General features: G+C 47.8%; 1 protein-coding gene and 1 long non-coding RNA gene across 3 annotated transcripts in view; one reads left to right on the forward strand and one right to left on the reverse strand.

The window, feature by feature from the left end:
* CAPZB (capping actin protein of muscle Z-line subunit beta) overlaps window positions 1–6,091 on the reverse strand; it is a 72,093-nt gene extending 66,002 nt beyond the window's left edge. Inside the window, exon 1 of one of the 2 annotated variants that reach the window (XM_083454279.1) lies at window positions 5,897–6,091. In XM_083454279.1, the coding sequence (XP_083310405.1) occupies window positions 5,897–5,899 (3 nt within the window). In that variant the 5' untranslated portion in view covers window positions 5,900–6,091. The remainder of the gene's footprint in view (window positions 1–5,896) is intronic. The other variant, XM_083454280.1, reaches the window with a different exon arrangement.
* Window positions 6,092–6,170: 79 nt separating this feature from the next.
* LOC310683983 lies at window positions 6,171–12,950 on the forward strand. The gene is made up of 2 exons (XR_014514620.1): window positions 6,171–6,231; window positions 9,081–12,950. It is a non-coding gene; the product is annotated as an uncharacterized lncRNA (long non-coding RNA).
* The last annotated feature ends 1,921 nt before the right edge of the window (window positions 12,951–14,871 follow it).

Genomic DNA, 14,871 nt, shown 5'->3' on the forward strand with positions numbered 1-14,871 from the left:
GTGGTTAGGAGCGGTGGACTCGTAATCTGGTGAACCGGGTTTGATTCCCCGCTCCTCCACATGCAGCTGCTGGGTGACCTTGGGCTCATCACACTTCTCTGAAGTCTCTCAGCCCCACTCACCTCACAGAGTGTTTGTTGTGAGGGAGGAAGGGAAAGGAGATTGTTGACCTCTTTGAGACTCCTTAGGGTAGTGATAAAGCGGGATATCAAATCCAAACTCCTCCTCCTCCTCTTCTTCTTCTTCTTGTAAGGGTGTTTGCGACCTACTAAACTTGGTCGCCCTGATGACCTCTATTAGGGAAGAGCAAGGGGGAATGCAACCCTGTTGGTTCTCCTTGGCCCCTCGGCAACTTTTGATTCCAATGACCATGGTGTTCTTCTGAAGCCACACAGAGAGCTGGGAGGTGGAAACACTATCTTGCAGTGGTTCAGCTCCTACCTTCAAGGTCGCTCCCAGAAAGTAGGACTAGGAGTTGGTTGCTCAGCAATATGGCTTTAGAGATCTATATGAAACAGCTGGGAAATACCACCCAGGGATTCAGAGTGAAGTGCGGCCAGTATGCTCACAACACACAGTTCTCTCTCTCCATCTGACAGAAGAGGCTGTGAAGGTGTTGGACCGTTATCTAGGGACAGCGAACGGCTGAATGGAGACTAATAAACTGAGGCTAAATCCTGATAAGATGGAGTTACTGTGCATGGGTGGTTCCCATGTCTTGGTCATGGAATTAAGTTTATGACCTGTCCTACAGGGCTGCAGTCCCCCTGAAGGCACAGGTTCGTATTCTTGGAATACTGAATTCCCATGTGTCACTGGAGTCTCAAGGGGCTCCTGTGGCTAGGAGTACTTACCACTAGGTTGGGCTGATTCACCAGCTGCAGCCATTCCTAGATTGGGACAGCCTGGTCTCAGTTGTCCATGCTAGGTGACCTATCATCTGGACTACAGTAATGCTTCCTATGTGGGCTGCTCTTGAAGATGGTCCAAAGGCCACAGCTAGGAGAGAACATGATTGCTAGCCAATAACTAGGGCAGGTCAATGGACCATGTGTCCTGGAAGCACTGCACCAGCTGTCAGCAAGCTACTGGGCTCAATTGGTATTAGTCCTAGCATACAAATCCCTAAAAGGCTGGGGATGCAAGTAAAGATGTCTTCCCGATTCTCACAATTGCAAACCCTACAAACAGCAGAAGAGGCCTTGTTGGTAACACCACCACAGGGGGTTTCCAAAGTTGGTGGTCAGCAAGGATATGGCCTTTTCAGTGTTGGTTTCCCATTTGTGGAATGCCCTGCCTAACAAGGAAAGTCTGTCTCCCTCATTATTGACTTTCATGACTAAAAACGTTCCTGTTTACCCAGGCATTTGATTCTCCTGCAAGTTCAGTAGGGAGCCGCCAGCAATTCACACAAAAGGAAGCTTTACTTTTTTTATTTTAAAAAGTGCATTAGGCAGACATACCTGCTCCTCAAAATGAAACGACACCCCCCTAAAATTTTGATGGTCTGTAAAATTTCAACATCTGCCTACGTTTGACTTAACTTGCAACCCTTCTTAACATGGCCAAGTGTTCCTGTGTAGCCTGGATGTCTGTAAGTTCGCACAAACAGAACTCAGGTAAGAAGAAGAAGAAGAAGAGTTTGGATTTGATATCCCGCCTTTCACTCCCCTTCAGGAGTCTCAAAGCGGCTAACAATCTCCTTTCCCTTCCTCCCCCCCAACAAACACTCTGTGAGGTGAGTGGGGCTGAGAGACTTCAGAGAAGTGTGACTGGCCCAAGGTCACCCAGCAGCTGCATGTGGAGGAGCGGAGACACGAACCCGGTTCCCCAGATTACGAGACTACCGCTCTTAACCACTACACCTCTGTTATGTGTACCCAGCAGTCAGAAATTCTGTAAGCATAAGTGCACACACTTGGCTGATCCCGGAACAATCTGCCCGCCACCATCCCAAGGAAGATGCAAGTGTGTGAAAGGACAACTTCCTCATTAACTACCAACAGCCCCGGGTTCTGTGCAAAAGATCTGCCCTGCATCATGAAGTTAACATTATGCCCCGAATGCCAACTGTTAGGTATGAAAACGCATCATTTCCAGACAATTCCAAGTGCTTGTGCTATCAGTAGGCATAACTATTTTATGCATGACTATATACTTCATGCCCCCACATCTGAGGGAGACAGAGTAAGTATGCCTCTGAAAATGTTTCTAAGAATCACATGTTGGGGGAGAGCACTGTTGTACTCACGTCCATAGGCACCTGCCTGGCCACTGAGTGAAAAGGATGCTGGAACAGGTGGGCATTTGGCCTAATCTAACAGAAGGGCATTTCTTATGTTTTGATGTGCACATACCCAGCTTTGAGGATAGCAGGGTGGAATGAATGCATAGCATTTTTTACATTATATGGAAATACCCTAACAGGTTTGTTAGCCCCACAAGTCAGTCAGTGTGCCCAAGTATACTCATATAGGACAGGTGATAACAGAACTAGTGCAAAATTATATGAAACAGAAACAGGCTTGTTTCTTGAACTAAATCTGGCAGATATGAGACAGGAAAGGATGTTTTATCTTTCCACCTAACACAGACTTTCCAGACTACAGGTCTACTCACAACTCAGGCACTGACATGTTTCAATGTATATTTTTGCTGTTACATAGCTGTTTGTGTTGTGAGCTGTATTGGACACGTCAAAAAGCTACGTATAACTGAAAAAATGATAATGACAGCTGGTTACCTAACCATGAGCAGAACATAAGAACAGGAGAGAAGATGCCCTATGGATCAGATCAGTTGCCCAGCTAGTCCAGCCTCCTGTTCTCAGAGGGGGCAACTAGATGTTCCAACAGCAGGCCCACAAACATCCAGTTTCCAGCAACTGGAAGTTCTGGCTCCTTCCTCCTATACCACCAAACCTAATCCCCAAATTCAGGGAGGAACATTTGCTTTGTACGCAGGTGTTATCAGGCTCAAGACCTGTCACCTGGCATCTCCAGTTAAAGGAGTTAATAGGCCTTCAGTTAAAGTCAGTCACTGGCAAGACTCTCAGCCTGAGATCTTGGAGAGCTGCTGCCAGTCAGAATAAATAATACTCAGCTAGATGGGTCTGGCTCTGTATAAGACCACTTCACATATAGCAGACTAGCAAGCAGCTTAATTAAAGAGCCCTTTTTTGCTCTCTGTAAGGGCAGCCATACAGTTAAGTTAATTGCGCAGAGCAAGCCATCACACAGAATGAATTAGTAACTTGAGAGAGATTTGCTACATGGATTGCCCAGTCATTCAAAGGGACCTGTGCACGAGCTGGCACACTTTTGTACCAATCTGCAATCTGTTCACACCATCACCACCTCAGGTTTCCAGGAGATTATGCACACTACAACAGCTCCCTTTGAAAGAGGAAAGCCATGACATTTGCTGAGTGCCATACGGTGTTTGCTAGTGGAAGGTCCTCCTACTGTCTTAGAGACCACAGTGACAGCTACCAAACCACAGCGTCGCTGCAGAAATGCCCCACCTTTATGACTCAATGAGACAAGCCGTGCCTGTGTTTCCCACCAAAACTCCTTCGACCGAGCCCAGCAGATACAACAGTCTTCGTCAACATCCCCCCACTCCACAACAAATGTTCTGGACTACAACTCCCATCAGCCCCAGCCAGCACAGCTAATGGAATCTGTAGTCCAAAACATCTGGGGGGTGCCAGGTTGACCAAGAAAGGGATATGAGATAGTGAAGAGACATCGTAGACAATTGGAGCACACTGCCACTTTCTACAGGTAAGCTGTAGTTCCACCGACACCAGGCCAATGCTCTACCTGAAGCGATTTCCAAGTGTCCTGGTCAGGAAAACTCCAAGTGCAAGAAGAATTAGGATGCCCCTTTAAAACTACATTGTTAAGTCCTTCCCATTTACAAGCAACTGCCTAACAGCCAGGTCTACAACCATGTTATCATGTAAAGGAGGCTATGGGTAATTTTCTTTTTTACTGTTATTTTTCACCCACTCATGGAAACCCCCAGTTGTCTCCTACTCAAGGTGTTCAAAATACCCTGGGAGCCAGGTGCATTTTGCTATTGGAGGTGGTCGAATTGTGACTATGTGGAGATTTCTGGGTGCCAGGTAGCGACTGAAATCTCCATTGAGCCAGTGTCATGTGCTTCTGTGTTGCCATGTGAATCATGGATCCCTTGCTGGGCATCTTAGTTCCCTATCACCAGTGCAGGGCTGAGGACAGATATATTTCACTGTGCTGCAGGCCACCCAAATGGAACTCATGACTCTGCCTTAAAGGTAAAGGGACTCCTGACCATTAGGTCTACTCGCAGACGACTCTGGGGTTGCGGCACACATCTCACTCTATAGGCCGAGAGAGCCGCCGTTTGTCCGCAGACAGCTTCCGGGTCATGTGGCCAGCATGACAAAGCCGCTTCTGGCGAACCAGAGCACCGCACGGGAACACCATTTACCTTCGCGCTGGAGCAGTACCTATTTATCTACTTGCACCTGACGTGCTTTCGAACTGCTAGGTTGGCAGGAGAGCCTCTGCCTTAGTCCATAGTTAATACCTTTTCCACTGTTGTGTGTTTCACCTTCTTGCATACTGGGACAAGTGAACTGTTCTAAGAGCAAACTATAGTCAAGCAATGTAGCTGAGATCATAGAATTGTAGAACTGTAATGTTGAAAGGGACCCCAAGTGTCATCTAGTTCAACATGCTGGCAAACATTCTGTTGCGGCTACTGTAACCTAGATTTAAGGCACCATTTGGCACCTAGCTTATGTATCTGAGTTTCTAACATTGCCTACTCGGTGTATTCCCCAACAATCACTGCATCTCACACCAGCTCCACCCCCCAATCCCATCTCTCTTATACTATTCTTTCTCACCAGCTAATAAACCCACAACCACAGGCATTGCCATCCTACTTGCCCTCTTGACCTCAACACCACCACTGCCTCCTGCATGGCCTTCCACCTTCACATGTAGCTTTGGCTACATGGTGTCACCACAAAAACAAGCTGCACCCTACAGTCCTCTATCTGTCCTTTTCTCTCTCTCCCCCACCCCCACCAATTCAGCATGCAGTGGGGCGGGGAGAAAAAGCAACACGGGGAGGAACTTCCCTTCTTGACAGATACACCCTCTTCCCATTTCCCCCGCCCAGGCCTTGCCTCTCCCCCAGAGCCACACCCGGCCCCTTTCCTCTCTTTACTCCAACCCGGACCCTGACAGGAAGAACAAATCACTCTCCTCAAGCCACCACTACCCGATTCATCTCCCCAAAAATACAAATGCACATCTGACTCCTCCTACTCCCCCCTCCAGCGTATCTACAACGCCTCCCCACTTTTTACTCCAGCCCAGATCCTGACAGGAAGCGCAGTTAACCGCCGAAAGTGACACCTGGAGTCTTCTTTCCTCCCCAGTCCCCTCTCCCCCCCCCCACAGTGGCCGCTCCCCCAGGAGGCCTCAGACCGGCCCTTCCTCCCTTCCCACTTCCAGGACCCGACAGGGAGTGCAAATAACTTTTTCTCTCCCGCACCCAGCCCTGCTCCAGAACCAGATCGGGTCCTGGCTTTTATCCCCCGGCCTCACCACCCTGATCCTGGCCAGAAGCACAAATAACCCCCTCGACACCACCACCCCGATTACCCTACCAGCAGCCACCTGGCTCCCCCGCCCCCGAGCTGTAACCCCTGCCTGTCCCCTTTTCACCCCAGACAGGGAGCACCAACAACTCCCCCCTGAGCCCTCCCAGTGACACCTGGATTCTCCGCCCCCCCCGCTCCCCTCAGCAGTGGCCCCTCCCCCAAGAGGACCCAGGCCGGCCTTTCCCTCACAGGAAGCGGCTCCCCACTTCCCCACAGGAGTCGCCGTCTTCTTACCATGATGCCTCCTCGGGACGGGGCCTCTCAGCAGTGGCGGGGGGGCGGGGGCGGCTACGACGGCGGCTCTTCAGTCCCTCCGTCCGGCCTCTCCGAATTCTGAGCCAGGCCGCAGCCCTCCTCCACCGCCTCCCTTCTTCTTCTTCTTTTTGCCACTTCCGCCGTTGCCTAGCAGTAGCGCATCCGGGTCAGCGGCGCGCGAGCGCGCGAGAATAGGAACCGCCGCCGCCGCCCCTCAGCTCGTCAGCCAACCAGAAGGCGGCTCGCCGGCCATCGCCAAGTATGGAGCTGGAGGCGGCGCGCGGCGCGGGAAGGAGTGGGAGAGACCATTTTGGGTATGAATGGAAAGGGGGAGCAGGCGTAGGTTGTGGGAGGGACCATTTGGTTTAAAGAGGGGAGGGGGATCTCAGGACAAGGGGACACGAAGGGTTTGGGAGGTAGAGTCCATTGGGAGGGCTAATGAGGGGGGAGAGTGAGCGCAAAGGCGTGGGAGAGACCATTATGCTGAAGAGGGGAAGGGGAAATCCAAAGCAAGAAAGGAAGGACTTGGGAGGGAGAGACCATTTGCTAGCTGGAGCGGGAGGAGGGTTTGGGAAGGGAGAGACCAACTGGTGGGTAATAGAGAGAGGGGAAAGCATGAAATTGTGCGGGTGGGGGGTTGACTCAAGGTGGGAAGAGCCTGCTTCCCCTTAATCTGCAACATTTACCCAGAGTTTAAAAGCAAAGGGTGCCTCCCCCCACTGCTTGATCCCAACAGGAGGTTCAGAGAGGGTAGACTGCTCCTGAGCTTGGAGGTTCTTTTCCTAAATGTCATGGCTGTTATATTCCTTGGGGAATTCAAAACAAAATAATAATATGAGCCTGCTGGGTCACCCCAAAGAGACATTCTACGCCCTTCTTCAGTTTTCCTACATCCTAAACCTGTGGGTTTAAGCAGGAGTGGTACTATTACAACTGTGAATCTTGAGAAGGAGGAGACCTGATGGAAGGCCATCAGCTTTCCATGCAAAGCATCCAAGATTGGATCTCCAGCATCTCCAGGTAGGGCTGGCAACATCCCTGCCTCAAACCCCGGAGAGCTGCTGCCACTCAACAATGCTGATCTAGAGGAACCAAATGTTTGACTCAGTATGTGGCCACTTCCTTTGTTTATATAGTCCTAATAGGGTTGTTTACCAGCAATGAGGGCTTGCACTCCTTCTGCAGTTTCGTAGTTTTGGGGTGCTCCTAGATCCATCACTTGTCAGAGGCCCAGGTGACCTCAGCAGCTCAGAATACACGATTCCAACTTTGGTTGATGTGTCCACTATGACTGTTCCTCAGCAGAGAGAGGCTTGCCATAGCAGTCCATACATTAGTAACCTCACAATTAGACTACTGTAGTTGCAATATTCATGGCGCTTCAGCACCTGATTTCTGCAAATCAAGGCATGAGAGTGGGGCAGCCAGCCTCTGCCTTGCTCCGTTGGCAACTCTATATACCACCCTACCCTGTCTTCCTATTACAGTGGTACCACAGGTTAAGTACTTAATTCGTTCCGGGGGTCCGTTCTTATCCTGAAGCACGACTTTAGCTAATGTGGCTCCTGCTGCTGCCACACCGCCGGAGCACGATTTCTGTTCTCATCCTGAAGCAAAGTTCTAACCCGAGATGCTATTTCTGGGTTAGCGGAGTCTGTAACCTGAAGTGTATGTAACCTAAAGCATATATAACCCGAGGTACCACTGTATGTGCTTTCCCCATAACCAGGAAGTGAGACGAGCACTGTAGAAACTGTTGCACTTTCAGCAGAATTTAAAGACATTTCCTGGACAGATAACAGAATCAGAGCTGCTGCAGTACAGTATTTGACGTGGATGGGACGGGGTATTCCGATATATTGGAGCTGTAACAGGAACCGCATGTCCCCGGGGGAGAACTGTTTCAGTTTTTCCACAGACATCACATCAAACACACGGGTCCTGCAGGCTGGAGAACTGCTTTGATCTCACTGTGAATTGTGTTACGGCAGGCTGCTTTGTGGCTGGGAGCAGAAAGGCTGCCTGCTCTCGCGGAATTGGTAAAATGCCCACTGCTATGGATGGAGGACAGCCTTTCTGTTCCTCTATTGTTCCATGGATTCACCCTGCCCCCTCTCTCACTGCGCCTGCCTTCTGTTTTGACCTAGAGGTTTCCCTAAAATTAATCCCGTTACTGGTGCATGCTGACAGTTCTCGGTTCAAGTCTTTCCCCCTTTCTTCCGGGTTACTGATGCGCACCAGCGCATAGGTGCATGGATTAAATCACAGCTTCAGAGGAAAATGTTGATCATAAGAAACAGCTTTGCGCCAAGTCAGGCCATGTAGCTCACTGTTGTCCACACCAAGGATAGCCAAGGTGGTGCCCTCCAGATATCTTCCAGGTTGCTGATGTGCAACGACACATTAAGGGCATGGTTTAAATCGCAGCATCAAAGAAGAATGTTGTTCATAAGAAACAGCCTTGCACAGAGTCAGGTAGAGCCATAGCTACATGGGGGCTAGCTGGGTTTTTTGCCCCTGGTGACACCTCCAGCCTGTGTGTGTGAGTACGCAAATGCGTAGGGGTGGGTGTACTAAACTGGGTCTTTGACCCGGGTGAAATAAAGCCTAGTTTCACCCCTGGAGACCATTGATCCATCTAGCTCATTACTACCCACACCAAGGGTAGACAAATTAGTCCCCCCCCCCCCGATGTTTGTTGCACTACAATCTATGCTTGTTCCCATCATCCTTTACCGCTGAATTACCTTCTCTTTTTCCTTACCTTCCACACACACATCTCAAGGTGACGTTCAAAATGCAATAAAGACAGCTTTAAAACTGCTGGAATGAACACAGATAACATTAAAAGCAATACGTACAGTATAAAGAAGACACCCGTGGCAGAGACCCGTTTATCCAGCTGCGAAGGCCTGTTGGAACAGAAGTGCCTTCAGTTGTTTTTTTAAAAAGTGATCGCCTGTGGTTTCTTGGCAGGGTTGCTGTTCCACAGCAGAGGAGCAGCGACACTGAAGGCCCTGCTTTGTGTTACGGTGAAGTGGGCTCCTGAGATCTTTTTAGTTTAGAGAAAAGGCAAGCAGGGGGTGACATGATAGCATAAAATGATGCATGGCACGGGGAATGCAGGTACAGAGAACCTTGTCTCCCTCTCTCATAACGCTAGAACTGGTGGACACACAGTGAAGCTGAATATCAGAAGATACAAGACGGAAAAAAGGAAGCTCTCCTTCACGCAGCGCGTAGTTAAACAATGGAACTCACTCCCACAAGAGGCAGCGATGGCCACTGGTTTGTATGGTTGTAAAAGTGGATTAGACATATTCAAAGGGCTGTCAGTGGATAATACCTATGTCCTCTGCCTCCACAGTTGCTGGAATACCAGTTGCTGTAAACCACAGAAGGGGAGAGTGCTCTTGTGCTCTAATCCTAACTGACCATTTCCCAGAGGTTGGCCACTGTGAGAACAAAACATGGGTGTAGCAAATATTATTGAAAAGCATTGAAAGTATTCAATTATCCCTGCCCCCCAGCAGAAGCTTGTCCCCCGCAACTTTGATTTCCTAAAAGAACAACTCAACAACTTTGGCTGCCCCCCTCCCAACCCAAATCCTGGCTACGCCCATGGAAAAAGATGTGGGAGAGGCACATCTACTGGATAGCTCAGTTGGGTGATAACACCCAGGTTGCAGTTTTGATCCCCGTAAGGAACAGCTGCAAAGGAGGTTGGACTACTAGATGATCCTCAGGGTCCCTCCAAACTCTTATGATTCTATGCCTAGATGAGCAATTGGCCTGATCCAGCAGGCTCTTATTATGTTTAGGAGAGCTTCTTATGTGCAAAAGAGCTTTCTGCGTTCCTGATCTTGATTACTTGGTACTCAGCCTCATCCAGCTGTCTGTGCTCATTTACCACCCTGTGAGCCTTAAGCTTTCATTCCCTCCACGCAGAGGTCTCCCCCACCCCACGTCCTACAACGCATCGCCCTAGGCGTTCACTCCATCCTCTTTCCCACCAAACAAATGTGCTCATTTCCAAACGGGCCCTGCCATAAACATCCACGTGCATGCAGCTGGTCCTCATTTCAGACCATGTTCTCTCGGAGGCTGGAGAGCGCAAACATTTTTTGGCCGGTGAACTTAAATGCAAATATTTGGGGCAAAAACGAAAAGCAGCTGTTTGATCCTTTTTATACCTCTTCTTAAGAGCAAATACAAACCCCCGCCTTCCACCACCACCACCCCAGTGCTTGTCTCTGAGCCATAAAGGAGGGGAAAACATCCTTGCCTTGAACTCTGGATGTGTACTAAATAATGATTAAGGAAATGATGCTACGTGGACTAACGAAGCATTCAGGAATCTCTACGGCCTTTTGAACACACATGGAGTACCACCTTCCATGGGGTGGGGGGCAGACTGAATCGAGCCAAAAGAGAAAATCCTAAGAGATTTCCCACCCCGTACGCTTGGCTTATGATTTTTTTTTTAAAGTATTCTGTTATAAAGGAGAATGGAGGTCCAAGATGAATCCCAGGCAGTGTCTACAAGTTCTGTCATTATGAGAGAGGGACAAAAACTTATATGCACCTTCTCCATGTCATGTCATGACTAATTCTGTTGCTTTTTCTCTAAACTAAAATGTCCCAAATGCTGCAACCGTTCTTTGTAGGGAAGTTGCTCCTGATCATTTTGAGCTGCCTTTTCTGAATCTTTTCCAACTCTGCAATATCCTTTTTGAGGTGACCAGAACTGTACGCTGTACTCCAAAAGCAGTCACATCAATGGTCTAGCTCCATATAAAGCACCTTATTAGATACTACATCTCAAAGTTACAAGCATACCAACAAACCTAGCCAAAGAAATTAGCTTGATAGCACTCAACCTGTTCGCAAAGGCACCCCATATGCATTCAATAAGGGGTCTTTTGGATCGCATGGGCAGTGACAATCAATTCCCACACATGCACTTCCTCTCTCTATGTTACAGGAAAGGTGGGGCGGGGGAGGGGGGAGATGCTGTCTTTATGAGCATTGGAAAGCATTTCATCACAGTGAGCCAGGATTTCTTCTTTAAAAGGGTTTTTTAAAGTCTGTGGGGTTTGCGGCAGATCTCCCAAAGATTCACTGCATGTGGAAAGAAGCCATAACCACTGGCCTTAAACAAAGGAGAGCTCTCTTTAACTCAGTAACCCCCAAATGTTAAGCTATGGGACAGGTCAGATCCATGCATGACAAGGTTTCCCATCTGTCCTTTAAGATCAGTCTCTGAGGCCCCACTGGCATTAGATCATAGTGCGCCCTGGTAGCCTGTAGGTTAAATTACTGCACATGGGGCTACTCCCAAAGACTGTTTGGAAACTGCAGCTAGTGCAGAAGTCATCAGATGGATTATTAACTGGGACCAGAGTTCCTTGAAAGAGGGACTGGTGGTTAAACCACTCTGGGATTTGTCGCTCAGTGAGGGAAACAGGAACCCTACTAACAAATCTCAGCTCTACAGTCCCCAGGATAATTTGGGGGAAGCCATTCCTGTTAAAGTGGTACAAGAGTGCTTTAAATGTATGGTGTGGACGTGACAGAGTGGTTAACTTGTTATTTACTAAGCACTGTGAATGTGGCTTCTTTAAAAGCTTACTCACTATCATGCTATGAACCTGGTTCCCCCCTGACTCCCCTCTTGCCCTTAAAAATTCCTCTCCTTTTTCCTTATTTATTTATCAGGCTCGGCATTATGAAAAGTGCTTGTAAAAGTCATGAGATGGCGGCGGGGAGGATTTGGAAACAGCGTCATCTGATAATAAATATCCACAATTGCATCGGATGGGTTTAATTGCTGGTGTGTGTCCATGGCAACTGAACGGGGGGGGGGGGGGGACGACCATGACCTCTTGTATACATTTTTTGCTCTGCCATCAACTTTCTTTCCCAGGAGGTGGGAAATGGATTCAAGGCTGCTAATGGAAAACGTCTTCCAGACTGCTCTTTGATAGCCTGGCGACTCCCGGATTAAAAAGCAGCAGACGGAATTCACCAAAAAAAGAAAAAAGTCAGACTTAGGAAACAATTAGATGGGATGTTTTCCATACCTCTCAAATAGAATTTTGCACCCTGGGGAATCTAATGCATGATGACTGCCAGAGACCACGGGTGGGGGGAAGAGAAGTTCTTTGGGATAATACGATACATATTCAAGAATGAAATCATTCTCAGTGAGACTGAGAGATACATTTAAACTGGTATACTGTTGGTATATTACCACGGTTATGTCATCACACAAATCCAGCTGAGAGTAGGCTGTGCTGGAAAGGGTGCAACCAGATTGGCACGAGGTTCCACATGGTGATGGTCCTGTCCTGTGGTACAAGCGGTGTTGCCATGTCACATGGGGCAAGTCCCATGCCAGGCATGCATGCACCCTCATAACCCTATCCTCCCCTTGAGCCCAACTTGGTTTTTCTTCCTTTGCGCTTCCTCACATCACTAAGCCCTGGAGACGGAGGTTAATTGGGAGTTGGGAGGGAGCAGAAGAGCAGAATCCCCCACCATTAGAGCCTATGCCATAATTTGTAGGTGGCTCCAACCAGGCTAAAGCTTGCAAGTTGTGTCCACAGTTATCATCATCATAATTTAAAGGCTCTCTCACCTACCTGGATATTCAAGACCTTCCCTTGCCACCTGCGGGAGCTGTGGAGGAGACAGGCAAACCTGGAGACTGCAGGTCAGTCCTGAAGGTGTGGCAACCCTAGGTACAGACTTGGTGGGTCAGTGTTTGTCTGATTGGTTACTACCATCAGCAGCCAGTGAGGATAGCATAAGACCTTGAGAATGTCTTGATATTTACAATTTTTTTTTAAATGGCATGTTATTACCCTCCAATAGCAGTAATAGTTCATTGTGCATTGTGAATGCACTGACCCAAATTGTATTTTGCGTGTTCATTTTTAATTATCATGCAGTTGCAGTTTCCTTTTAATTTTGTTATTTTAATATGTTACTGGAATATATACTTTTGATTAAATAAAGAATGAATATATATTATATTATATTGTATTATATTATGTATACGAAACCAAGAGGCGGGGAGGGCAATAATAATGATGATGATGATGAACATAATTTATTATTTACACCCCACCCATCCACGCACACTCCCCACCGTTTCAGAGATACAAGTAAGAACATTCTTTGTATATTTGTAACTTCCTTTTCGTTAACACCAACAATTGCAGCTTAATTTGCACATCACTCTTCTCTGCCATATGTATGTCAAACTGAAGCTAAGGATATTGTTTTTACTGTTTATTTAAAATATGAATATATATGCAACAGAAAAAAGCAGGAATATGTAATTGAATGTATATCTTTTTATTTAACCCCCCAGCCCCAGCTAGCTCAGGGCAACATACAATCTCCCCTGTCACCCATACATTTGTTTAATCTTCACAACAACCCTGTGAGGTAGTGTAGGCTAAGTGGCTGGCCTTACCTCACCTATTGAGCTCCACGGCTGGGGGGGGGGTTGAACCCAGAACCACCCTATGCCCTTGCACAACAAAGTAACTTGGTGGGTTTGTTTTTGATCTGCATTTACATTCATATCTTTGGAAAGGGGGTTTGTAAATATCACACCTGTTGTCTTTGTCCATGGAGTTTTCTTGGCAGGGATACTGGAGTGGCTTGCCGATTCCTACTCCAGGTGGATCACGTTTGGTCAAAACTCTCCACTATGACCTGTTCATCTTGGGTGCCCTGCTCGGCATAGTTCATAGCTTCTCTGAGTTCTTCAAGCCCCTTCGCCATGGCAAGGCAGTGATCCATGAAGGGGTCCATGATTGGAGAAGGTCAGTCTACATCCCAATCCCAAAGAAGGGCAGTGCTAAAGAATGCTCCAACTACCGCACAATTGCACTCATTTCACACGCTAGCAAGGTTATGCTTAAAATTCTTCAAGGAAGGCTCAAGCAGTATGTGGACCGAGAACTCCCAGAAGTGCAAGCTGGATTTAGAAGAGGCAGGGGAACCAGAGACCAAATTGCAAACATGCGCTGGATTATGGAGAAAGCTAGAGAGTTCCAGAAAGACATCTACTTCTGCTTCATTGACTATGCAAAAGCCTTTGACTGTGTCGATCACAGCAAACTATGGCAAGTTCTTAAAGAAATGGGAGTGCCTGATCACCTCATCTGTCTCCTGAGAAATCTCTATGTGGGACAAGAAGCTACAGTTAGAACTGGATATGGAACAACTGATTGGTTCAAAATTGGGAAAGGAGTACGACAAGGCTGTATTTTGTCTCCCTGCTTATTTAACTTATATGCAGAATTCATCATGCGAAAGGCTGGGCTGGATGAATCCCTAGCCGGAATTAAGATTGCTGGAAGAAATATCAACAACCTCAGATATGCAGATGACACAATCTTGATGGCAGAAAGTGAGGAGGAATTAAAAAACCTTTTATTGAGGGTGAAAGAGGAGAGCGCAAAATATGGTGTGAAGCTCAACATCAAAAAAACGAAGATCATGGCCACTGGTTCCATCACCCCCTGGCAAATAGAAGGGGAGGAAATGGAAGCAGGGAGAGATTTTACTTTCTTGGGTTCCATGATCACTGCAGATGGTGACAGCAGCCACGAAATTAAGAGACGCCTGCTTCTTGGGAGGAAAGCAATGGCAAAGCTAGATAGCATTCTAAAAAGTAGAGACATCACCTTGCCAACAAAGGTCCGTATAGTAAAAGCTATGGTTTTCCCAGTAGTGATGTATGGAAGTGAGAGCTGGACCATAAAGAAGGCTGATCGCCGAAGAATTGACGCTTTTGAATTATGGTGCTGGAGGAGACTCTTGAGAGTCCCATGGACTGCAAGAAGATCAAACGCATCCATTCTTAAGGAAATCAGCCCTGAGTGCTCACTGGAAGGACAGATCATGAAGCTGAGGCTCCAATACTTTGGCCACCT

This window comes from Podarcis tiliguerta (assembly GCF_965153285.1).
Source record: "Podarcis tiliguerta genome assembly, chromosome: 8".
Classification (NCBI taxonomy): domain Eukaryota; kingdom Metazoa; phylum Chordata; class Lepidosauria; order Squamata; family Lacertidae; genus Podarcis; species Podarcis tiliguerta.